Here is a 25,914-nt window from a genome sequence, read left to right as displayed (position 1 = left end):
CATGTATGGAAGTCAGAGGACAACATGGGGTACTCAGTTCATTCCTTACATAATATGTTCATAAATACAGACTCACATCATCCTGCAGGAGATCATGTAAAACTGCTATTTGCATAGCGCTAGTTGGTTTGACAAAGAAAGGTGCATTCACTTTATTGGTGTAATTATAATCTGATGAAGAAAGACACTTTAGATTGTGTATTCAAAGAATGATGTAAAATGTTTTGATCAATTGGCCAAATATCTGGTGGAGAAAGTAAGACTATGAGAAGATGGGGAAAAAAAGGTAAGTTTGGGCTGAGCAGTGATGGACTGAGGCATGATGAGGGATGGTGAGAGAAGAGAACTGAGGATACAGAGACAGACTGTTTACTTGTGAGGCTATCGCTAACACACGAGAATAGGCAGATGGCTCAAAGAGGTAGCAAGGTCTGGCAAGCATTTCCTTATGAGCGATCTTCCTCATGCACTCTTAAGGACCAGGAAGAAGTAAATAGTGAAGAGAAATCGAAATGCTTGAAAGGGAAATGATGAGATGATGACCATGCCCTTTGAAAGTCAGGAAACCAAGGCATAGGATGGCCAGGGGTTGTCAGAAAGGAAGAATCCGCATCCCTCTGAACTGAAAAGATTAAGCAAACAGGAGGGACAGGGGCAGAAGGATGAGTCTGGTAGAAAATGACTCCCTATGTGACTTTGATGAAGAGGAAGTTGTAGATTTTCCATTAGGTAATTTTATACTCTTCAGAATGTATTATCACAGGGCATGCATTATTCAGCATTCTGCAATTTTAAGATCTAAGAATCCTTAAAAAAAAAAATGGAAGAAACCTGTACTGAGGAGCCTTACCTGACTACTTTTCGAGTTTAGAGGAAAGATGATGGAAATCACGTGGAAGAGGGAATGGCGATGGATTAGATCTTCCCAGGAGTTGCCGTCCTTACCACATTCCAGAGGCTGCTCTCTGATTGTGAGAGAAGAACACCAACCTGTCACGTCACCTCCAGGTCCATGGGCAGGTCAACTTTCAGCTGACTGCCTATTGCAATTAGCTGCAAGCACTGAATTCACACCTACGTAAAACCTAACTCACTCCCACCAGGTCACAAAATCTGCTCTCATAGCACTTGCCACATGCAGTTACTTGCCCAGATGTTTAGAGAGGTTTAAAAAAGTCACAACCACATCCCTTGGAGCCAATTGCTTGTTCAGTTGTGGCTTGGGTGTTTATTAGTCATGGCACTTTGGTTACAACTATATGTGTCTTGGTCTATTTATTTCTAACACTGGGTAAGGCAAAGATGAAAAAGTAAGTTAATAAAACACACAATGCCTAAAACTGTCCAGCACACCAAAAGAATGCTAGAAGAGCCATAAATGTGATTCTGGATGCATTTCCAAGTGTTTTTGTTTCTTAGCAGTCCTAGGGGCTTGAAACATAGCAACATTTACCATGTGCCCCATGGTGCTAAATTTTTTGCCCGTAAACACTGGAAAAGGAACCATTTCTATGGGACATTTTCCAATGATTGCTTTTCCTTGAATCTTGGATTAGGAACATCTGTCCCAAAGAGCAGCTTTGTTGATTATGCTTATAAATCTTTCTGGAAAGTTCTTCAGTGAGTCAATATTAGAGTTTTCCAGCTTCCCTAAGTGATGAGTACTCTTTCAAATGCCAGCTGATCACTCCCAGCTGATAATGCCCTTCATCAACATCTCTCCACAATTATTTACAGATATTTGTCATCAGAGAAACTACTCCTAGGTTGAAGCCATCTGATATGGACTGTGAGTCATTTCTCCCTATACTTAACAAGTTTTCTCCTTCACCAATTTCTCATCACTTCAGATTACACTGGTCCACACTATTAGGCAGCGTAGCAAGGCATAGACACACTTGTTGTATTAGTTTAGGTCCTTGTGGTTATGTCTTGTTTATTCCCAAGAGAATTCTGTCAAGGAGTGAGAGAGTAGCTATCATCAGAATAAAGGTTAGTTTTACCTCCAAAAGGAATAAGCGAGCCTGCGGCCCTCTGTAGCATTGGCTCCGTGTGGCTCCTCCTGGACCTTCCCTTGTGGCAGTCAACACAGTTCATCATTCCACACCAGTGGCAGCATTGTTTTGTCTTGACCCAAATATGGGGCCCATTTGCTCCCTGCAGCCCTGTGGGGCCGTGTTCTTTTTGTTTCCAGGTCTTCTACATCAACCTCAGTGTCTGTTAATCTAATCTTGAGAGGTGTGCGCTTTGTTTTATTGCTCACTGTTTTGAGAAATGTCGAGGTACTTATTTAACACTCCACATTGGCCATCTGCTTCTGTAAATAAAGTTTTATGGAAATACAGCACCATTCATTCATTTGCAGGTTGGCTGTAATGACTTTCGAGTTATAAAGGCTAACTTGAATAGCTACAACAAAGGCCAGACAACTTATCAACCACAAAACCCAAATTATTTCCCACTCAGTCATTCAAGAAAAACTGCAGCTCCAGCTCTAGATATTGCAATCTTACAGCGGCTACAGTCTTTATTTCTAGGTAAGATGAATGAATATCTACTAAGGTTTCATGCTAACCTAGAAGTCACACTAGGTGTTTAAGCAGAGAGATTTAGCATAAAAATGGTTTGCACAGATGCACAAACAGAGAAGAAAGTCTAAGAAAATGCTGAGTGCAGGGAAGAACTGTGTCTGAGGTTTTAGAATACACACATTCTGAACTCAAAACCCTGAGGTATGTAACAAGCTTAACTGTTTCCAGGGTCTTGGTATCTTCTTTATGACTAAAGTTTCATGTCTTTTTAGAAGAATTGGGGGGTGGGGAGACACATACAGACTACAAATTAGCAAGGAAACCAGGCTTCCTAGAAAGACAGCAGGGCAGCAGTAGAAGAATACTCAAGAGCCTGGTTATTATTTGGGGCATCTTCTTATGGAGTTTAAAAGAAGAAGCTAACTACTAGGAATTAGAGAGGATGTTTTCATATTTTGATGGACAGATTTGGGTTACATAACCCTTTGTCTACCCAGCACATTCCTTCCTGTGATGTTTCTGATTTTATTTTTTATTTTTTAAATTTTTAAAAATTTTCCTTCTTTTATTCATTTTACATACTAACCACAGTTTCCACTCCCTCCCCTCCTCCTGTTTCCCCCACCCCCACCTCTCCCAACCCACCCCCATCCACTTCTCAGAATGGTAAGGCCTCCCATAGGGAGTCAACAACGCCTGGCACTTTCAGCTGAGGCAGGACCAAGCACTCCCCACCCCCACCCCCTGCATCAAGGCTGAGCAAGGCATCCCACCACCACACGGAATGAACTTCAAAGAGTCAGCTCTTGGACCAGAGATAGATCCTGGTCCTGCTGCCAGAGGTCCACAAACAGACCAGGCAACAAAACTCACTCACATGCAGAGGTTCTACTTCGGTCCCATGCAGGCTCCCCAGCTGTCAGTCTAGTGTCCATGTGCTCCCACAAGTTCAGGTCATCTGTCCCTGTGGATTTCCCGTCATGATCTTGAAGCCCCCCTTGCTTATATAATCCCTTTTCCCTCTGTTCCACTGGACTCCCATAGCTTGGCCTGGTGCTTAGATGTGGGTCTCTGCATCTGCTTCCATCAGTTACTGGATGAAGGTTTTAGGATGATAGTTAGAGAATTCACCAATCTGATTACACGGTTAGGCCAGTTCAGGCACCGTCTCCACTATTGCTATGGTCTTAGCCACAGTCATCCTGTGGATTCCTGGGAATTTCCCTAGCATCAGGTTTCTCCCTAACCACATAATGGCTCCCTCTTTCATTGCTCTCCCACTCCATCCCTCCCCACAACTCAACCATCCCATTCCCTCATGTTCTCAGCCCCCATCCCCTCCCGTTTACTGCTGCCCTCCCTGTTTGCCCAGAAGATTTCATCTCTTTTCCCTTCTCAGAGTGATCCATGCTTCTCTCTTAGGGTCCTCCTTGTTTCCTAGCTTCTCTGGAGCTGTGGGTTGTAGTCTGATTATCCTTTGCTTTATATCTAGTATCCACTTATGAGTGAGTATATACCATGTTTGTCTTTCTGGGTCTGAGTTATCTCATACAGGATGATCTTTTCCAGGTCCATCCATTTGCCTGCAAATTTCATGAATTGTTTTTTACAGCTGAGACATACTCCATTGTGTAAATGTACCACATTTTCTTTATCCATTCTTTCATTGAGGGGTATCTAGGCTGTTTCCAGGTTCTGGCTATTACTAATAATGCTGCTATGAACATAGTTGAGCAAGTGTCCTTGTGGTATGATTGAGCATTCCTTGGGTATATGCCCAAGAGTGGTATCATTGGGTCTTGAGATAGACTGAGTCCAAATTTCTTTCTTTCGTTCTTTCTTTCTTTCTTTTTTTTTTCTTTTTTTTTTTTTTGGTTTTTTGGTACAGGGTTTCTCTGTGTAGCTTTGTGTCTTTCCTGGAACTCAATTGGTCGCCCAGGCTGGCCTCGAACTCACAGAGATCCCACCTGGCTCTGCCTCCCGTGTGCTGGGATTAAAGGCTTGCGCCACCACCACCCAGCGAGTCCCAATTTTCTAAGAAACTGCCATACTGATTTCCAAAGTGGCTATACAAGTTTGTACTCCCACCATAAGTGGAGGAGTATTCCCCTTACTCCATATCCTCTTCAACAAATGGTGCTGGCATAACTGGATGTCAACATATAAAAGATTGCAAATAAATCCATATCTGTCACCACGCACAAAACTCAAGTCCAAGTGCATCAAAGACCTCAACATAAATCCAGTTACACTGACTCTCATAGAAGAGAAAGTGGGAGGTAGCCTTGAACATATTGACACAGGAGACCATTTCCTGAATATAACACCAGTAGCACAGACATTGAGAGCAACAATCAATACATGGGACTCCTTTAACTGAGAAGCTTCTATAAGGCAAAGGACACCATAAATAAGACAAAACAACAGCCTACAGAATGGGAAAAGATCTTCACCAAACCCATATCTGACAGAGGACTGATCGCCAAAATATATAAAGAACTCAAGAAACTAGACATCAAAATACCAAATAATCCAATTAAAAAATAAGGTACAGATCTAAACAGAGAATTCTCAACAGAAGAATTTTAAATGGCTAAGAGATATTTCAGGAACTGCTCAATATCCTTAGTCATCAGGAAAATGCAAATCAAAATGTATCTGAGACACCATCTTACACCTGTCAGAATGGCTAAGATCAAAAACACTGACAACACTTGATGTTTCTGATTTTAATTGTTTGCACATCCAATTAGGCAAAGACGTAAGATGTTAATAGCGCATTCTCTCTAAAAGATCACTCAGAGGATATAATAGCTTATTTCACATGCCCCAGAGCAGTGTGAACTGGATCAACCTTCTCACCCCCATACCTAGAAGTATCTAAAGATATATTAGCATAGGAACTGTCCATGAAAAGGGAATCACTGATGGTTGTTTTGAACATAAAAGTAAATTCCACGGTTTGAAGCAGGTTATGCAGGCAGTTCAGTGTAGGTGGGGGTCAGAGGTTGCTAGGTGCACTTCTTAAAGTAGGAAGTGTGTATATCCAAACAGAGCAAAGTCTTGGGTTTCTAAGCTGTTCTTTCTTACTATATACTTCTATTAGTAACATAGCAAAATTTAATTGGCTGTTATTTTCTTGACATTGAATTATTAGTCTCAACATCATTGCTAGATGCTCCAGAGAACATTTTTCAGTTCCTTCCTTCTTTCTTTCTTTCTCTCTCTCTCTTTTCTTTTCTTTTCTTTCTTTCTTTCTTTCTTTCTTTCTTTCTTTCTTTCTTTCTTTCTTTCTTTCTTTCTTTCTTTCTATAGAATGCTTGGAACGACACAGTAATACACATTGCAGCATAGCTGTAGAGTTCCCTAAATCTAGGTCTTGAATAAAGCATATCAGATTGTTACCTCATGTCATCACTGAAAACTTCCCTAAGCCTCACAATGCTATTATGTCAAATTTGTGAATTGAAAACTTGAGTCTTTAAATGCCTATCTTAGCCATTTTGTATTGCTATAACAAAATACAAAAGATTGGGTAATTAGTGGAAAACAAAATTGTCTTACAGTTACAGAGGATGAGAAGCCTAGGACCACTGCACTACATAGAATTCAGTGTCTGCCGAGGACCTTTGTGATATCTCTTCAATAGCAGAAAGGCAGGACAGAAGGACATGTTAATTTACCCCAGCTTTTTTTTTTTTTTATAAAGTTCTGACTCCTCCATGAGAGCAGACTCATGACTCAATCACTTTCCTACAAGCCCTGTCTCTTATTTTTGTCATTTTCTTCCTTTTATTGAAAATAGATTTTTTTTTATCACACAATATATCCTGATTACAGCTTCCCCTCCCTCCACCCCTCCTAGTTTCCCATCTCTCCTCCCCTCCAGATATACTCCCTTTCTGTCTGTGGTGGTTTGAAAGAAAATGGCCTCCAAAGAAAGTGGCACTATTAGGAGGTGTGGCCTTGTTGGAGGAAGTGTGATCTTGTTGGAGGAAGTGTGTCATTGTGCAGGTGGGCTTTGAGGTCTCCTATGTGAACCAAGCCCAGTGAGACAGTCTACTTCCTGTTGCTTGCATATCAACATATAGCAGCCCCTTTTCCATCACTATGCCTTCCTGCACGCCTCCATGCTCCCCACAGTGATAATGAACTAAACCTCTGAAACTGTAAGCTGCCACTTCAATTAAATGTTTTCTTTGTAAGAGTTGCCATGGTCATGGTGTCTCTTCACAGCAATAGAAACCCTAACTAAGATACTGCCTCTCATTAGAAAAGAACAATCAGGCTTCTAAGAGATAACAAGTAAACATGACAAAATAAAATACAATAAAATAGAACAAAACCCATCACACTGAAGCGGGACACAGCAGCCCAACAGAAGAAAAAAGGCCCCAAGAGCAGGCACAAGAATCAGAGAACCACTTGTTGACACACTGAGGAGTCCCACAAAAATATTAAGCTGAAAACTGTAACATATATGCAGAGGTCTTAGTGTAGACCCATGTAGGCTCTGTGCTTGCTGCTTCAGTCTCTGTGAGCTCATATGTGATTTGCTTAGTTGATTGAGAGGGCCTTGTTCTTCTGGTGTCCTACATCCCCTCTGGCTCTTACATTCTTTCTGCCTCCTCTTCTGCGGGGTTCCCTGAGCTCTGAGGGTTGGGATTTGTTGGAGACATCCCATTTAGAGCTGTGAGTTCCAAGGACTCTCTCTCCATGTAATGTCTGCAAGCCATGTATCTTAATACCACAACACAGAGTTTTAACGCATGATTTTTGAAGGACATTTAGACCAAAGCATTCCACCACCCTGAAATTCATGACCTTCTCACATGCCAGGTACGTTCAGTAACCTTTCTTAACTCATGAAGTTAATTCTAGCATCCACTCAAAAGTGCCAAGTGAACAGCCACATTTAAATCGGAAATGAATGAAACTCAAGAGACAACTCAGCCTGAGGTAGTTTTTTTCCAGTTGTGGAACTGAAATCAAGCATATTACATGCTCTAAACTACAGTGGTGGGATAGAAATGTGACAGGTGTTACTATTTCAAAAGAGAGAAAAGGGCAAGAAAGGAATATTAGGTCTTGGGTAAGCCCCAAACCCAACGGGGTTAGATCTCTGGTCTCTTGCTAAGCACAACCCATACAGCATCTCTTATGAGTTGGGTTGAAGTCTTGTGCCTCTGACTTCCCCAGGCTGGCATGTTGAGCTAGTTCACCCATTCTGGCCCAATTCTAGAATCTCATTGGCAGAGTCAATCTCATTGCTCTACTGAACTTTGTCCTACTAGGGCTTTCTAGAGCATGCTACCAAGATAGTTCTCTGTATAGGCCCTATGGCTTTCTGAAATAACCTGAGATGAGGTCTCTTTGAATAATCCTGTGGTTTGTGATCTCAGTGTTGAATATTTAACTCTAGTGCAGAAGTGTTAGAGACGGGGTTTACAGCAGGTGTCAGGTAGTGAGGGCTCCACTATGTCAAGTGGATTATTGTTGTGTTTGCAGAAGCAGGTTTATTATAAAAGGAAGTTACATATACCTTTGCCCTCTCCTGCAGACTTTGTTGCCATGTGGTACTTTATGTTTTTCTAGAATTCAGCAGCGAGGTGCCTATAAGACATGAACTAATGATCTTGTACTTTCCTGTCTCCAGAACCATTAACCAAATAAACTTCTACTGCTCATGTCATAGCCAGTCTGTGGCATTCATCTTGAGTGCCATTAAACAGACTGGAACACACAGCCTCAGGCTCCCTTCCAAGTATTTCAGCTCTGTTTTCCCTTTTTATTGTCAACTCCTTCTGTAGTTCATGTCTTTATTCTTGTATTTTGCTATAGACAGTTAAGAGAACCCACAAAATACCCTGAACACCTTGCTTAGAAATTTCTTTCACCAAATCAATCATGATCATAGCTCCTATATTCTACTTTTCAGAAAGCCTTAGAGCCTAGCCACAAAGATCTTTGCCACTCTAAGAAAAGATGGCCTTTCCTCCAGTTCCCAGAAAGATGGTCCTCATTTCTAAGACTTCATCAGAGTGGCCTGTGCTGTCCTTGTTTTTTTCCCACCATTTATTTGTTTGTTTGTTTTTCTTTTACATCTGAACCGAGGTTTCCCCTCCCTTCTCCCCCCCCCCCAACCCCTTCCCCCTCATCTTCCTTCCCCTTCCCATCCACTCCTGATCTGTCTTTCTTCAGAAAAGGGCAGGTGGCCTCCCATGTATATCAGTCAGATATGGCATATCAAGTTGCAGTGAGACTAGGCACCTCCTCCTTTATCAAGACTGGACAAGGCAATCCAGAAGGAGGGAAGGGTCACAAAAGCAGATAACAGAGTCAGTGACAGCCCCTGCTCTCACTGTTAGGAGTCTCACAAGAAGACCAAGCTACACAACCATAACATATATCTAGAGCCTGGATCAGTCCCATGCAGGCTCCCTGGCTGTCAGTTCAGTCTCTCTGAGCTCCTAGGAGCCCCAAGGTTAGTTGATTCTGTCCCCCATCATTCTTAACATGATCACTTAGATTAATTTCAAAGAAGACTGTGTCTTTCTCTGAAGCTCTATTCTTTGGAGCCCTTACTAACATTGCCCTCAGTGCTACATTCACAGCAACAGCACGAACCACATTTTGACATGTGCTTCAAAACAATTCCAGGCTCTATCCGTCACCCAGTTCCAATGTTGCTTAGCAACTCTTCACTTCGCAGCTACCAATTTCTGTATTAGTCATTTTGTGCTGCTGTGACAAATATCCAAGGCTGGGTAATTACGAAGAATGGACAATTAGTTCTTATAGTTCTAGAACATGGGAGAGTCAGTGTCAGGGTGCTAGCCAGTTAAGCATTGGGTAGGAGACTGCTTTCTCAATGACATCTTTTAACAGCAGCATCTTCACATGGTGTAAAAGAGAGGGACTCATTCCTCCCACCCCTCTTATAAGGCTTAAACTCATTCCTGAGAGTGGGATCTTCAGGACTTAGTCACCTCTTCTCAAGGTTGCACCTCTTAAAACTACTGAAATGAGTTAGACCTGAGTCATAGCAAGGATTCAATAGTTCCCCTAAGCCCACATGCAATAGGCAAGTCTGTGCTCAAAACCAGGTCCTTGGCTTTCAAAGCCACCTGCTATGCTATTCTTCTGGTGTTTTGTGACTCAGTGAAGATGGGAGCTGGCTGTGTAACCCAGCCTCAGGGTCTGAGAAGCCTGTCCATTAATTGCTTCTTTCTTCTTACTGATTTTTCTTTCTTTGTCTGTCAAGGCTGATATTTTATAAGAGTGAATTCTGAATTAACACCTGTTTTATTTCTTTGTACTCATCATAGAAACAAACATCAGTACAGAATGTTGACTGGTTGCCATATGGCACCCACAAACTATAACCAGATACCTCTTCTGCCTGTTTTTTTTTTATTAACAACTTTATGTATTTGTGAGTCATAAGGAGTACATTTCTCTTTAGAAGTATTTCATTAGCTATTTAATTTCCAAAACAGTTTATCTTTGCAAAGTAGCAATATTGCAAATCAGAGTTCAAGAGGCAAAAGATTAATGATGAATGAGCATAATTATTGAAAACGAAATATGCTTTACCCACACTGTGACCATTGGCCAAAATCAAGGTAGCTCTGCCAAACTGTAGTCTCTCTTATCTGGAATTTAGCATTCTGGGATCACTTTTCATCTGGAAATAATTCTGATCCTGAAGCTAGGATTCATTATACTGCCCCAACCCTTTGGTAAGAGTTTATTATTAGGCTGATCCATTTTGAATGCTACTATTCTGATTTTTATGACTGACAACTGCCATTTTCACATGGTTCAACATTGTTTCAGCCAAGGAAGGAAAGCAGAATACATCTAATCTCTTTCCTAAAATTCTAAATGATAGAGGACTGCATTGCTTTATTCGCTGATGGGTAACATATGATTAACTGCTTTCCTTGGCTGGCACAATGCTTTAAACCAATAAGTCAAATGAACGGCATGTCCCAGGTCGTGCCGAAAACCATGAGATCAGCCAAGGACCTTCATCTGTTGCTGCAGCAGTGCCTTGTCAGGGAGCAAGGAGACGAGGAAAGAGAAATGCAAACATGAGCGTGTCCTACATGCGTGCGACAGAATAGGTTGTACCTTGGCAGCAAACTGTGAACTTGACAAAGGTCAAAACCTGGACTTGGTACTCACATCTCACACGACCTCACTTATCTAGATGTTTCCAAACTGTCTTCCAATGTGTCTTGCTTATCAAATGGCAAGACCACACACACACACACACACACACACACACACACACACACACACACACACACACAGAGGCAGAGAGAGAGAGAGAGAGAGAGAGAGAGAGAGAGAGAGAGAGAGAGAGAGAGAGAGAGAGAGAGAACATTCATTGTTCTTCTTTGTTCCAGTGTGGCCAGCCTCTGGGACTGTTTGTGAATACATAGAAACTGGTTTGCATTCAGCTTGCTCAGCACCTGAATGAACCCAACCCAAGGCAAGGCAGGTGTGGGCCCTGCAGGGATGTCTTGGGCCATAGCTGCAGTGAGTCATCCTCCTTGATGCCTGGAACATCAGTGTGTAGATCCATAAGGAATATCATGCACAGAAGGGAGCTTGAGTGAGGCTCAGAGGAATGGCTTAGAAAGCGATAGGCTGATGGGAGAATGAACTGAGCAAGGCCAGAGGGTGAAGGCAGCATGAAAGAAATAGAAGTCCATTGGATACAAGGGGATCTCAAGGAAATTTTAGACTCAGTTATTAATTTTAATTATTAACTAATTAGTATAATTATTAATAAAAATGAATAGCATTTTTTTAATCTAAGAATTTTTAAATTCATTTTACATACTAAAGCCCTCTCATCCCTCCTCCTTCTCTTCCCCCAGCCTACTCCCTCCCCAACACTCCCATCCCCTCCTCCAAAAGAGCAAGGCCTCCCATGAGGAGTCAGCAAAGCCTGGTATATTAGTTGAGGCAGGACCAAGCCCCTCCCCCCTGCATCAAGGCTGTGCAAGGTGTCCCACCATTGGTAATGGGCTGCAAAAAGCCAGCTCATGTACCAGGGATAGATCCTGATTCCACTGACAGGGGTCCCTCAAACAGACCAAGCTACATAACTATCTCCCATATACAGAGGGCCTAGTCTAGTCCCATGCAGGCTCCACAGCTGTCAGTCTAAAGTTTGTGAGTTCCCATGAGCTTAGTTCATTTGTCTCTGTAGATTTCCCCATCATGATCTTGACACACACACTGCCCCCTGCTGCCTTGCTCATAAAATCCCTCTTCCCTCTCTTAAACTGTACTCCTGGAGCTCGGCCTGGTGCTCAGCTGTTGATCTCTGCATCTGTTTCTCTTGGTTACTGGATGAAGGCTCTATGATGACAGTTAGGGTATTCAACAATCTGATTACAAGGATAGGTCAGTTCAGGCACCATCTCCACTATTGCTAGTAGTCTAGTGTGGGGTCATCCTTGTGGATTCCTGGGAATTTCCCTGGCACCAGGTTTCTCCCTAACTCCATAATGTCCCCCTCTATCAAGATACCTCTTTCATTGCTCTCCCACTCTGTCCCTCTCCCAACTCAATCTTTCTATTACCTCATGTTCTCATCCTCCATCCCCTCCCCTCTATTGGCCCCTCATCCCCAGTTTACTCCGGAGATCTCATCTATTTCCCCTTCCCAGGGCGATCCATGTGTCCCTCTTAGAGTCCTCCTTTTTAACTAACTTCTCTGGAGCTGTAGGTTGTAGTCTGGTTATCATTTGCTTTACATCTAGTATCCACTTATGAGTGAGTACATACCATGTTTGTCTTTCTGAGTCTGGGTTACCTCACTCAGGATGATTCTTTCAAGTCTCATCCATTTGCCTGCAAATCTCATGATGTCATTGTTTTTAACAGCTGAGTAACACTCCATTGTGTAAATGTACCACATTTTCTTTATCCATTCTTCTGTTGAGAGGCTTCTGGACTATTTCCAGGTTCTGGATATTACAAATAATGCTGCTATGAATATAGTTGAGCATGTATTCTTGTAGTATGATTGAGCATTCCTTGGGTATACGCCCAAGAGTAGTATTCTTGGGTCTTGAGGTAGATTGATTCCCAATTTTCTAAGAAACTGCCATACTGATTTCCAAAGTGGCTGTACAAGTTTGTACTTCCACCATCAGTCTCCAACATAACTGTCTTCAGTGTTTTTGATCTTAGCCATTCTGACAGGTGTAAGATGGTATATCAGATACATTTTGATTTGCATTTCCCCGATGACTAAGGATGTTGAGCAATTCTTTAAATGTCTTTTGGCCATTTGAGATTCTTCTGTTGAGAAGTCTCTGTTTAGATCTGTACCCCATTTTTTAATTGGATTATTTGGTATTTTGATGTCTAGTTTCATGAGTTCTTTATATATTTTGGAGAAAAGCTTTCTGTCAGATGTGGGTTTGGTGAAGATCTTTTCCCATTCTGTAGGCTGTCGTTTTGTCTTATTTATGGTGTCCTTTGCCTTAAAGAAGCTTCTCAGTTTCAGGTGGTCCCATTTATTAATTGTTGCTCTCAATGTCTGTGCTACTGGTATTATATTTAGGAAGTAGTCTCCTGTGCCAATGTGTTCAAGGTTACTTCCTACTTTCTCATCTATCAAGTTCAGTGTAACTGGATTTATGTTGAGGTCTTTGATGCACTTAGACTTGAGTTTTGTGCATGGTGATAGATATAGATCTAGTTGTAATCTTCTACATGTTGACATCCAGTTATCCCAGCACCCTTTGTTGAAGATGCTTTCTTCTATTGTGCAATTTTGGCCTCTTTGTGAAAAATCAAGTGTTCATAGGTGTGTAGATTAATGTCAGTGTCTTCAATTCAATTCCATTGGTTCACATGTTGGTTTTTATGCCAATACCAAGCTGTTTTTATAGTAGAGTTTGAAGTCAGGGATGGTGGTGCCTACAGAAGTTGCTTTATTGTGAAGGATTGTTTTAGCTATCCTGGGTTTTTTGTTTTTCCACATGAAGTTGAGTATTGTTCTTTCAAGGTCTGTGAAGAATTGTGTTGGGATTTTGATGGGAATTGCATTGAATTTGTAGATTGCTTTTGGTAAGATTGCCATTTTTATTATGTTGGGTCTACCTGTCAATGGGGGATCTTTCCATTTTCTGATACGTTCTTCAATTTCTTTCTTCCAAGTCTTAAAGTTCTTGTCATACAGGTCTTTCATTTGCTTGGTTAGAGTTACCGCAGGTGTTTTATATTATTTGTGGCTATTGTAAAGGGTGCTCTTTCTCTGATTTCTTTCTCAGCCTGTTTATCATTTGTATACAGGAGAGCTAGTGATTTTTTTTGAGTTAATCTGTATCCCTCCAAATTACTGAAGGTGTTTGTCAGCATTTGGAGTTTCCTGGTAGAATTTTTGGGGTCACTTATATATGCTAACCTATCATCTGCAAATAGTGAAAGTTTGACTTCTTACTTTCCAATTTGTATCCCCTTGATTTCCTTTTGTTGTCTTATTGCTCTAGCTAGAACTTCAAGTACTATATTGAATAGATATGGGGAGAGTGGACAGCCTTGTCTTGTTCCTGATTTTAATGGAATCACTTTGAGTTTCTCTTCATTTAATTTGATGTTGGCTGTCAGCTTGCTATAAATTGCCTTTATTATGTTCAGGCATGTTCATTGTATTCCTGACCTCTTCAAGACCTTTATTGTGAGGGGGTATTGGATTTTGTCAAAGGCTTTCTCAGCATCTAATGAGCTGATCATGTGGGTTTTTATCTTTCAGTTTATATGGTACATTAGATTGACAGACTTTCATATGTTGAACCATCCCTACATCTCTAGGATGAAGCCTACTTGGTCATGGTGTTTAATTTTTTTGATGTGTTCTTGGATTTGATTTGCCAATATTTTATTGAGTATTTTTGCATCAATATTCATGAGGGAGATTGGTCTGTAATTCTCTTTCTTTGTTGCATCTTTGTGTGGTTTGAGTATCAGAGTAACTGTAGCCTCATAAAAAGAGTTTGGCAATGTCCCTTCTGTTTCTATTGTGTGGAAAATTTTGAGGAGTATTGGTATTAGCTTTTCTTTGAAATTCTGGGCTTTTGGTTGAGAGACTTTTAATGACTGCTTCTATTTTCCTAAGGGTTATATGTCTATTTAAATTGTTTATCTGGTCTTGATTTAATTTTGGTTTGTGGTACTTATCCAGAGAATTGTCCATTTCTTTTAGATTTTTTCCAATTTTGTAGAGTACAAGTTTTTGAAGTATGACCTGATAATTCTCTGAATTTCCTCATTGTCTGTTGTTATGTCTCCCTTTTCATTCTGATTTTATTCATTTGGATGTTCTCTGTCTACCTTTTGGTTAGTTTGGATAAGGGTTTGTCTATCTTGTGGATTTTCTCAAAGAATCAACTCTTTGTTTCATTGATTCTTTGTACTGTTCTCCTTGTTTCTATTTTATTGATTTCAGTCCTCAATTTGATTATTTCCTGGCATCTTCTCCTCCTGGGTGAGTTTGTTTCTTCTTGGTCTAGAACTTTCAGGTGTGCTGTTAAGTTGCTAATGTGAGATTTCTCCAACTTCGTTATGTAGGCTTTTAGTGCTGTGAACTTTCCTCTTAGTACTTATTTCATTGTGTCCCATAAGTCTGAGTATGTTGTACATTCATTGTCCTTGAATTCTAGGTAGTCTTTAATTTCTTTCTTTATTTCTTCCTTTACCCAGTAGTGATTAAGTTGAGCATTGTTCAATTTCCATGAGTTTTTAGGCTTTCTGCAATTTGTGTTGTTGTTGAATTCTAACTTTGAGCCATGGTGGTCTGATAAGATATAGGGGGTTATTCCAGTTTTTTGCATCTGTTGAGATTTGCTTTGTGACCGAGTATATGGTCAGTTTTGGAGAAGGTTCCATGGGGTGCTGAGAAGAAGATATATCCTTTTGTGTTTGGTGGAATGCTCTGTAGATGTCTATTAAGTACATTTGAGTCATAACATCTGTTAGTTCCCTTATTTCTCTGTTAAGTTTCTGTCTGGCAGACCTGTCCATTGGTGACAGTGAGATGTTGAAGTCTCCCACTACTAGTGTGTGGGGTTTGATGTGTGATTTAAGCTTTAGTAATGTTTCTTTTACATATGTGGGTGTCCTTGTATTTGGGGCATAAATGTTCAGATTTGAGACTTCATCTTGATGGACTTTTTCTGTAATAAATATGTAATGTCCTTCTCAATCTGTTTTGATTAGTTTTAGTTTGAAGTCTATTTTGTTAGATGATAGGATAGCTAAACCAGCTTGCTTCTTAAGTCCATTTGATTGGAAAGTCTTTTTCCAACTCCCTACTCTGAGGCAGTGTCTGTCTTTGAAGTTGAGGTGTGTCCTCAGAAGGATGGAAACTGTTTTCATATCCATTCTGTTAGCCTGTTTCTTTTTATAGGTGAATTGAATCCATTGACATTCAGGGATTTTATTGACCAGTGATTGTTAATTCTTGTTATTTTTTATGGTAATGTGTGTGTGTATATGTGTGTGTGTGTGTGTGTGTGTGTGTGTGTGTGTGTGTGTGTGTGTGCCTTCTTTGGGATTTGCTGGTGTGGGATTATCTATTGTTTGTGTTTTTGTGGGTGCATCTAACTTCTTTAGGTTGGATTTTTTCTTCTTGTGCCTTCTGTAGAGCTGGATTTGTGGACATGTATTGTTTAAATCTGGTTTTATCATGGACTATCTTGTTTACTCCATCTATGGTGATTAAAAGTTTTTCTAGCTATAGCAGTCTTGGCTGGCATCTGTGTTCTCTTAGTGTTGGCATAATGTCTGTCCCATACCTTCTCACTTTCAGAGTCTCCATTGAGAAGTTGGGCGTTATTCTGATGGGTCTGCCTTTATAAGTTACTTGGCCTTTCCCTTTGCAGCTCTTAATATTCTTTCTTTATTCTATATGTTTAGTGGTTTGATTATTATGTGGCTAGGTGACTTTTTTTTTGGGGGGGGGTCCAGTCTATTTGGTGTTCTGTAAGCTTCTTGTATCTTCATAGGCTTTTCCTTCTTTAAGGTTGGGAAAGTTTTCTTCTACGATTTTGTTGAATATATTTTCTGTGCCTTTGGGCTGGTATTCTCCTTCTTCTATGCCTATTATTCTTAAGTTTGGTCTTTTCATGGTGTCCCAGATTTCCCAGATGTTTTGTGTTATGACTTTGTTGACTTTAATGCTATCTTTGACCAACAAATCTATTTCCTCTATTATAGCCTCCATGCCAGAGATTCTCTCTTCCATCCCTTGCATTCTGTTGGTTATGCTTGCATCTGTAGTTCCTGTTCGTTTACTCAGATTTTCCATTTCCAGAATTCCCTCAGTTTGTGTCTTCTTCATTGTTTCTATTTCAATTTTCAGGTTTTGAACTCTTTCCTTCACATGTTTGATTGCTTTTTCTTGGTTTTCTTGGCTTTTTTTTGAAGCCAAGATAGACTTCCTCCAATTTTTTGTTTGTCTTTTCCTTGATTTCTTTAAGGGAATTTTTCATTTCCCATTTAAAGGCCTCTGTCATCTTCATAAAGTCATTTTAAGGTCATTTTCTTCTGCTTCTTCTACATTGGGATGTTCAGGTGTTTCTGTAGTAGAACCACTAGGTTCTGTTGGTGCCATGTTGCTCTTTATGTTGTTGAATGTATTCTTGCACTGGCATCTACCCATCTCTTCCTCCAATCAGTGCCAATGGTGTTTGTGTCTCAGGGAGCTGCTGGGGTCTCTGGTGGGGATGGGTGGGTTTGGGGGACAGAGTGTGCCTTGTATGTTACAGGGTCTAATGAGGGTTGGTGGGAAGGCCTGCCTGCAGGAGTCTTGCCTTGCCTGCCTGCAACTGGGTTGCAATGGGTGGGACTGGGGAGGCATGGATTGTGCCTTAGAGCCAAGACCTAGAGACTGGGCTGACTAGCTGGGAGAACAGTTACTCACCTCTTGGTCCAATAGGAGTTGACATAGTCTGTGTCTCAGAGAGCCACTGAGGTCTGGGGGAAGGGAGTTAGGAGACAGAGTAGGACTTGTAGATTACAGGGTCCGATGGGGGGGGGGGTCATGGTGGGCAGTCCTGCCTGCAAGAGTCTTGCCTGCTGGCCTGCAACTAGGGCTGCAGTGGGTGGGGGTTCTTATCAGCATTTTAAATGAGAAATCTGGGCAAACCTGAGAAAACCTTGGCAATTTAAATATTACTTAAATAAAATAGAACTGTGTAACTTATTATCAAGTATTCATTTATTTCCCTTCTTACAAAAGCAAGAGCTAATGATATATGTTCTATGGTAGCGTCTCTTTCATTATGTACCCATGTATGTGTGTGTACATATACATATTTCCTCCCTTTCTCTGGGTACAAACCAACTCTATGCAGAAGAGAATAATAGGATTGTGAATGTCTAAAGTCACTGTACTTCAATTTCTATTAATTTGGGGATGTGTTTTATGTCCATTGTAGACTAGTAGCTCTTGATAGTAGCATATATATACTCAGTAGTATTTATCAAATAAAACTTGCTTCTTAACTATTTGAGATGGGAAAAAATAGCTGGGTGGACACAAACACTTGAGGGCATTAGTGAACAAATCCAGTTGTGACATTCCTCTCCACTGCAGGAGTTTCAAAGTGTTTTCAGTAGCACAATGCTTAACTTCTTGCTTGAAGGAAAGTCAAGGGCAGATTTTTGCCCATTTGCTCTCTTTCTGCTCATAAACACAAATACCTTTACTACTTTTAGGGAGACGCACAGGGTTGAGCTGAAAAACATATGGGTTTTTCACGTTTCTTCAACCTATCTAACATATTTGGTTTAAACAACATCGGTGAACTAATAAGGAGAAGTAGCAACTTTATCTATGGAAGCAAAAGGTTTAATGGACATATACAAGATATTGTCAGGTTATGTCAAAAGAAAAACCATTAAGAACTTCATTTGAAAGAACAGTTTCTATAAGAGAATGATTTTCCCATGGGCTGTGAGTGCACCTCTTACTGGAATGCCTGTTACATGGCTGATGCTGTGAGTGGAAGTGTCTATGTACATGAAAAAGTTGAGGAAGCAGAGAAAAGCATCCACTCTTCATTATCAGTCTCTGGGATTGGGGAAACTGGCCACTTCAGCTTGTGTGTAACATTTGTGTTATGAAATCTTACATCAAGTAATAAAACGTGTATGTGTTGGAGCAAGACCAAGAAAAAAACAAACATTTCTGACCTCACCCCCCCCCCAAAAAAAAAAATACTGCTTTCAAAAAAGGCGCAAAGCTACACAGAGGAACCCTGTCTCAAAAAAACCAAAAAAAAAAAAAAAAAAAGCGTGTGGCCTGACTGAGAAAACTGCACAGTGAGCATAGAAAATGTTTCTCAGTGCCACAGTTCATTTTACAGAGAAATTTCCCTCAATAAGGCTAAGAGTGGCATTGATCTATGGGTATAAAAATAGGTGTTTAGGAGGCAGTTTTCTGTCATGCCAGTTTAACTAAACAACAATAATATGTTACCCAGTGGGGTCTGTGACAGTCTGAGCTATGTGTTTTTACCAGGTTTATAGTATCAGACATGAATTCCCTCCTGTGTAATGGACCTTGAATCTAATCAGACAGAGGTTCACTGCCCCATAAGGAACAATTGTGTCATGGTGTTCAATGCAGGGACTCCTGTCTGCTCAAAATGCTAAGGATAGGGAATTTTTGAGAGTTCAGCTTTAAACATGACATTTATGGCATGCCTTGAAGGTCCAGGAACCGTTGAGGAAGATCTAGAAGATAGGGACATGGGTGGGTTGTGTAATGCTATGACACAGCCATTTCAAGCTGGAACCCACAATAACTGCAGTTGCTTGCACAAGATTGGACCTGCCAATAGCCAATCATGGATGAGAAAGGAATTAATGGGGTCCTACCCATCCTGGCTACTGTTGGATTCTGGGAGAGAGGAGTCATTATCTTGAGAAGGGCATCCACTGGCTTACCTACCAGGATTCAGTGGATAGTTTAATATTCATGCTCACTTAGGTAGCTCTGGTTAAACTCAGTGAATCACAAAACAAAAGATGTGAACATGGAAAAAGGATGTGTAGGGAGGAGTAGGAAATGACAGGGGTAGATGGGTGAGTAACAGCAACCAGAATGCATTGTATATATATATATAAATTTTTTAAAGAACAAGTTTAATTAAAAAAAATAGCTCTCAACACAAATCATTAAGTGATAAGAGCTAAAAGAATATGAGAAGCAAATTACAGGAGGTAAAATGGAAGTCCTCATGAAGGAGCTGAGAGACAGAGAACAAAAGCAATTGAAGCCTTTACAGAGAAATGGTTGAGGATGATAAGGATAAGCAGAGGTGGGAAAGCCAGAGAGGGTACTGTGTTCAGTGGCAGGTCACATGACTAGATGAGACAGCATCTGCAGGCAGCGGACATGAGCTGGAGAAAGTGCTGTGTCAGAGAGTGGAAGGTGGCTAGTGCCAAGCAAAGACCTTCAGGTGTTCCTGGAGGCAACAGAGAAATACAGGGAGCTTTTAAGGAGAAGATCACCAGGCTGAAAGGCATTCTGGTGGTGGCACGGAGTGGGGATAACAATTGAGAACTTGAAGTCGTGACACCCAAGAAGCACATTTCTCAGGAAGAATCAACAAGGTCATTTACACGGAAGTGGAAGGAAATAAAAGAGATAATAAAAAATTATTTCAGGGACTGGCAAGATGGTTCAGTGGGTAAAGGTGCTTACTACCATGCCTGGAGACCTGAGTTAGGTCACAGATCCAGTATGGAGTAAGAAGAGGAAGGAGGGGACCAATTCCCACAAGGCATTCTCTCACTTTCACTCATAATCCATGGTATGTGTGTATTTTCTCTCAAGCAATCCCCCCCCACACACACACAGTGTAAAAAAAAAAAAAAAAAACAAAACAAATTTAAAAAAATGATTTCAGACTTTGTATTTGAGTACCTAGTAGGAGAGTATAGAACCCCATGGATCCCACCAAGTTTCAGGAAGAGTAGTGATAGAAACCAAGATCTCTCAGGGAGGTGACCAACACATACCAAAGGGCTCTGAAGAACAACCGAACTTAGAAATGTCCTGAAAGCCACAGCAAAGGGTGATCCTCTACAGTAGCCACTGGCCTCATGTACCTATCAACTTGAAATGAACCCAGTTAATGAACACAGTTAAAATGAAATGTGCTGTAAGTCAAATCTAGGTCCAAGATTTTAAAGAATTAGTACAAAAAAAGATTATGGAAAGTCTGATTAATAACATTTAAATACTGGTTAACACTGAAATGATAATATTTTTGCATGTTGTGCTAAATGCAATATGCCATTATAATTAAATTATCTTTGTCTTCAACTATGGCTGTTCAGAAATGCACTCATTGATATTGCTGGTCTAGACATTCTCAATGAAACTCGCTTATATAAATAATAGCGAGCACACTCACTTTATACTTAAAGGAATTCTTACTCCACTTACCTAATCTGAAATCTTTCAAGATATATTTTGTATTTTGCGATCTTATTTTGACATTTTGTGATCAGGTATATTATTTTATCCCAAACGTAGCTACTCTATCTTACTGAATATTTTCCTCTTTTTATTTTCCTACCAACAGATGATGCAGCAGCTGATAGCCGCAGAACTTATTCGCTAGCTGATTATTTAAAGAATACTTTTCGAGTCAAGTCCTACACCTTGCGATGGGTGTCAGGTGAGGCCCATGAGATGGAAATGTTACATTTGTATTCATTCTAGTGAGCTTGGGTTGCTGAGTGCTTTGGGCAGTGAGAAGATACAATCCTCACTTTTAAAACTCTATGCAGAGTATTTGTTCTTGTTTAGAAGTGAAAGGGGGAACTGGGCAGTGGTGGCACAAGCCTTTAAGCCCAGCACTCAGGAGGCGGTGGCAGGTGTATCTCTGTGAGTTCGAGGCCAGCATGGTCTACAGAGTGAGTTCTAGGACAGCCAGGGCTACACAGAGAAACTCTGTCTCAGAAAAACCAAAAAAAAATAAAAATAAAAATAAAAATAAAAATAAAAAAGAATTGCAAAGGGAAGAAACTGAAGTTTTTTGTTTTTTGTTTTTTTGCTATCTACTGTAAAGAGTTAAATATGAATTGAATGCTTGACATGAATGACGGACATATAAATTGGTGTTAGTACGATGTCCTTTGTTTCTGCTTGCCCAGCATAGAGTATTTATGTGCCCTGTGTGAGCTTAATTTTTAAAAATTTAGATTATGGAAGTGTTTGACAGCAACTTGTAATACTGATCTGGCTGCTTTCTCTCTTCAGATTATGAATACCTCTACAAACAAGAAAACAATCTCTTGCTATTCAATGCTGAACACGGAAACAGCTCCATTTTCTTGGAGAACAGCACCTTTGTATGTCTGGTCCCACACTTAGTTCATGTATGGAATTCTGGGGACTGTTTTCATTTCTTTTCAAATCATGAGGACTCATTTCTCACCCTGTCGGACTCTGCAGCACATGGCCCAGTGGATCTTTCTCTCCTTCTTGAAATGTTCCCCGCCTTGGCTGCTTTTTAGTCTCCTTTGATGATTCCTCCTCTGCCTGTGTGTTTGAATGTAAGTGTTCCTCCGGCTTTGTCGTCACTCACGGGCCCCTTTTCTCACTCTGGGCTCTCCCCTTGGGTGAATGGCACGCACTTTCATGGCATTGGTTTTTAATCTTCCATGGCTTGGTTTTCAGACACATATTAACACTAACCTCTCAAGATCCAAAGTTCACTTTCCAAGAACCTGCTAGCCCTACACTGTTCCTGTGGGCATGTTAAATTCCACATCCCAAGCTACACTGGTTTGTCCCCTTCAGTGTCCTCGATTCTCAAGCCTTCATATTCTTCTTGCTCAATTCCCAGTGTTGGAAATAATCACTCAGTTCTCTACGTCACTTACGCTGGGAACTTTATTGTCTTTAACTTTCCCATCTTTACCCTATAACTAGCTATGCAATGCTATTGATTCCCTCTGCTGCATGTCACCTGTCTCACAGATTTCCATTCCCACCGTGGTCGCTGTTGCTATTCGGGAGGCCAGGCTGATACAATACCCCCTCTTTTCCTTCCAATCTCATCCACATATCGCCAGGGTATCTAGTGAAAAATAAACAAAATAGATATGGTACTATCATCTTCACATACCAAAAACCCTTAGTTCATAGTTCCTGACCTATGTTTTTGTGACTTAATGTCTTTCCGTCTTCCACTGTGTTAGCACAGTCATGATGTATTACGGTTGCACGTCACCCTCAAACACACTCTAAACATGCCTGTTCTTCCCCGTGCTGTCTCTCTGTCCATGTTGCCCTTCTTGTTGAGAGAGTTCTTTTTGTGCCCCTGAACCATGTCCCTTCAGCTAATCCTTCCCTCTCTGGATTTCTAACTGTCATCATTGCCCACCTAACATCACTGTCACTTGTGTGCGCGACTGTGCTATCTCTTCGTGACTGGACATTCTCAAGGCACAATCCACATGTGTAGGGCTCCCTCTACCTAGCGAATGACCAGTGTGGGTATTCAAAACATTCAGTGTTTTCTTTCTTCCACTTGACCAATAGGAAGCCTTTGGAGAGTCTATAAGTGATTATTCAGTGTCACCCGATGGACGGTTCGTTCTCTTAGAATACAACTATGTGAAGGTAAAGACAATTCTTTAGTATGTGACATCTTAAAGTGAATACATTTTTTTTCTAACTGACTTCAAGTATATGCGTATTTAAGGATGATATCTGGTAACAGTGCTGACAGAAAAACCAGTTCAGTCTGCATCAAATATATGTTCTCTTTTATAAATGACAAATCTACTGAGTATCTTCAAAGGAATGTATTTTAATGATTTCTAGTTCTACAAGGCATAATGAACACATTAAGGATTCTAATGACATAGCTTAGTCAAATTTATCATAGGAATTTTGACATGATTTTAAAGTAACTTTATGCATCTGACTTGTACACAGAGTCATCTAGTCCCATGTCCCTCTCTTCTGAGTCTGTGTATAGTATGACCTTCAGTAAGTACTTGTTTTAAAGATGTTAACATCCCCATCTTCCAGAGGAAAGTCAAACAAGGCCCCAGATGACATCCCAACCTTATTCAAGCCAGTCTTGAATGACACCTCAGCTCTAGTCACAAAGGTCCTACTGAGAATATTCTGCCTCTCCCAGTCTCCTACGGAACATAGAGTTCCCAGGCATTTGCAAAGGTTATCATCAAGTCATGTATCCTCTCCAGGGTCACCAGTCACTTTAGCTGAGCTCTTTTTTTTTTTTTTCAGTTGATAACAGCTATCAATTATAGAGTTTTAAAGTGGGGTTGGAAGGACTGAAAACTTCTAGAGACACTATGTTGAAAACAAAATACAAAGGCAGTGATTTCTCCTCTTGATCCCCCCCCCCCCCGCCCGCTGATAAATAATGTTGAGTGGCCTTATCTCACAGACCAACCCTGCTGGACTCCAGCCAAGCCAGCACTCCCTTCTCTATTTGCCATCTCAGGATGGTGTCGCTCAGTCATAGTGTTTACCTTGGATCCACCGTGTGGGCTCTATTTCCTGCATAGGAAGACTCTGTGTTCTGCTAAACCCATCAACTCTATGCACATCAGATGTTCTCAGTTAATGTGCTGGTGTGCCCAACCCAGTGCTTCTTAGTGGAACCAGGACCTGTCCTTGGTGCATGAGCTGGCTTTTTGGAGCCTGGGGCCTATGCTGGGACACTTTGCTCAGCCTTGGTGTAGGGAGGAGGGGACGGGACCTGCCTAGGCTGAGTCTGCCAGGCTGGACTGACTCCCCAGGGGAGATCTTGCCTTGAAGGAGGTGGGAGTGGGGAATGGGTTGGGGGGGGGCTGGGAGGTGGGAGGAGGGAGGACGGGGGAATCCGTAGCTGATATGTGAAATTAATTATAAAATAAAAATACTGTAAAAGAATAAGTCCCCTAAACAAATTTACTTGTGGAAAATTTAAAAGTCCTGGTGTCCAGCTTTAATCTTGCCATTCAAGTTTCTGGGATTAACTTGCTATCAGAATTTTCTAATAGTGTAGCTTATTCCAACAAGCAGCCCAAGCTGCAAACTGGTGGGTGACAGTTATGAATGTTAAAAGCTAATGCATGAAGGTAAAGCAGAAGCAGGATGAAGAAACCAGCTCAGGGTACTGTTTGGTCTGCATTGACAAGTGTTGTGTGATGCACTGTTAGATGTAGCTCCCTGGCTGGCCACAGACATCAGCATTAGTGATGCATGTTTTCATCACTGGTATTTTCATTTCATTGTGTTATCTAGATCCTTCTATCCAGTCAAACAGTAGTCAATGTGTTTCCTTTACATTATAATGTAGGTTAAGCTGTACCCGTGCTAATGTACTCCAATGACATCCTTTATGCAAAATAAGACAGCAGCATGCATAACACGCAGAGCCTTGGTGCCTGGACCCCAGTCTGCCATCTGAAGCGTCCTGTCCCACACTCATGTTTGATCAGCGTTCCTCTTCCCTGCTTCACTTCAGAGTCACAAGGCTCTTCTTTTTTTCCTCAAGCATCACTCACATGCCCATCCAAGAGCAAAAGCACTTGCTATTGCTTTCTGCTGGAGCTTTCATTTCTAGCATCTTCCAGTTTTCTGTCTTTATTAGCTCCTTTCCAGGCTGTCTTGGACCACTTTAACATGGCTTCCCATCATTCTGGCTACCCATACCCCTCAAATTCACTCTATCACATTACCCTCTTTCATTTTCTTCCTAACATTTATGCCATTTTGCTATTTCTTTGCTTTTTTATTGCCTACCACAGTTCTTGGCAGTTTCTCCATTTTTTAGTCTCTACTGTATTTTCAGCTCCTAGGACTGGACTGCATAATAGATGCTCAAGAAATAAATATTAGATGAATGCATGCTTCATTGCAAACCACTGAATTCTTAGGTAGCTACAAACAGGAGAGTATGTCTTCCCTTTCTTTTCTTTCTTTCTTTCTTTCTTTCTTTCTTTCTTTCTTTCTTTCTTTCTTTCTTTCTTTCTTTCTTCTTTTTTACTTCTGAGAGTATCTAATAGAATTTGAGAACAATTGAGTCAATGTCTTGATAAACATCTTCAGAAAAAGAAGAAAAGGCTAATGTTATTGCATCTTTAGGCCATACATGGCTCAGTGGTTTTTTTTAGATCCATCATATCTTCAATCACTATTTCTAAGTTGTGAATAAAGACAAATGAGTGACTGATGTATGAGTGAGTGACTAGGTGTCCTGCCGTCTGTGTGGATGCTCTCCTAGTATCCCTGCTCACTGCCACACACTCTGGAGATGGAGCTGTGTTACCTATCACATGCTGGCTATGCTTGACAGTCTTGGAAGCA

General features: G+C 40.9%; 1 protein-coding gene across 1 annotated transcript in view; it reads left to right on the top strand.

Moving 5' to 3' along the window:
• The window catches only part of Dpp4 (dipeptidyl peptidase 4), an 84,703-nt gene that overhangs the window by 11,116 nt on the left and 47,673 nt on the right, over window positions 1-25,914 (top strand). The window contains exons 3-5 of the mRNA XM_059259156.1: window positions 21,161-21,256; window positions 21,841-21,932; window positions 23,128-23,208. Coding sequence (XP_059115139.1) covers window positions 21,161-21,256; window positions 21,841-21,932; window positions 23,128-23,208 — 269 coding nt within the window. The remainder of the gene's footprint in view (window positions 1-21,160; window positions 21,257-21,840; window positions 21,933-23,127; window positions 23,209-25,914) is intronic.

Source organism: Peromyscus eremicus, chromosome 4 (genome assembly GCF_949786415.1).
Source record: "Peromyscus eremicus chromosome 4, PerEre_H2_v1, whole genome shotgun sequence".
In the NCBI taxonomy this organism is placed as follows: Eukaryota; Metazoa; Chordata; class Mammalia; order Rodentia; family Cricetidae; genus Peromyscus; species Peromyscus eremicus.
This window is presented reverse-complemented; position numbering and strand designations above follow the sequence as displayed.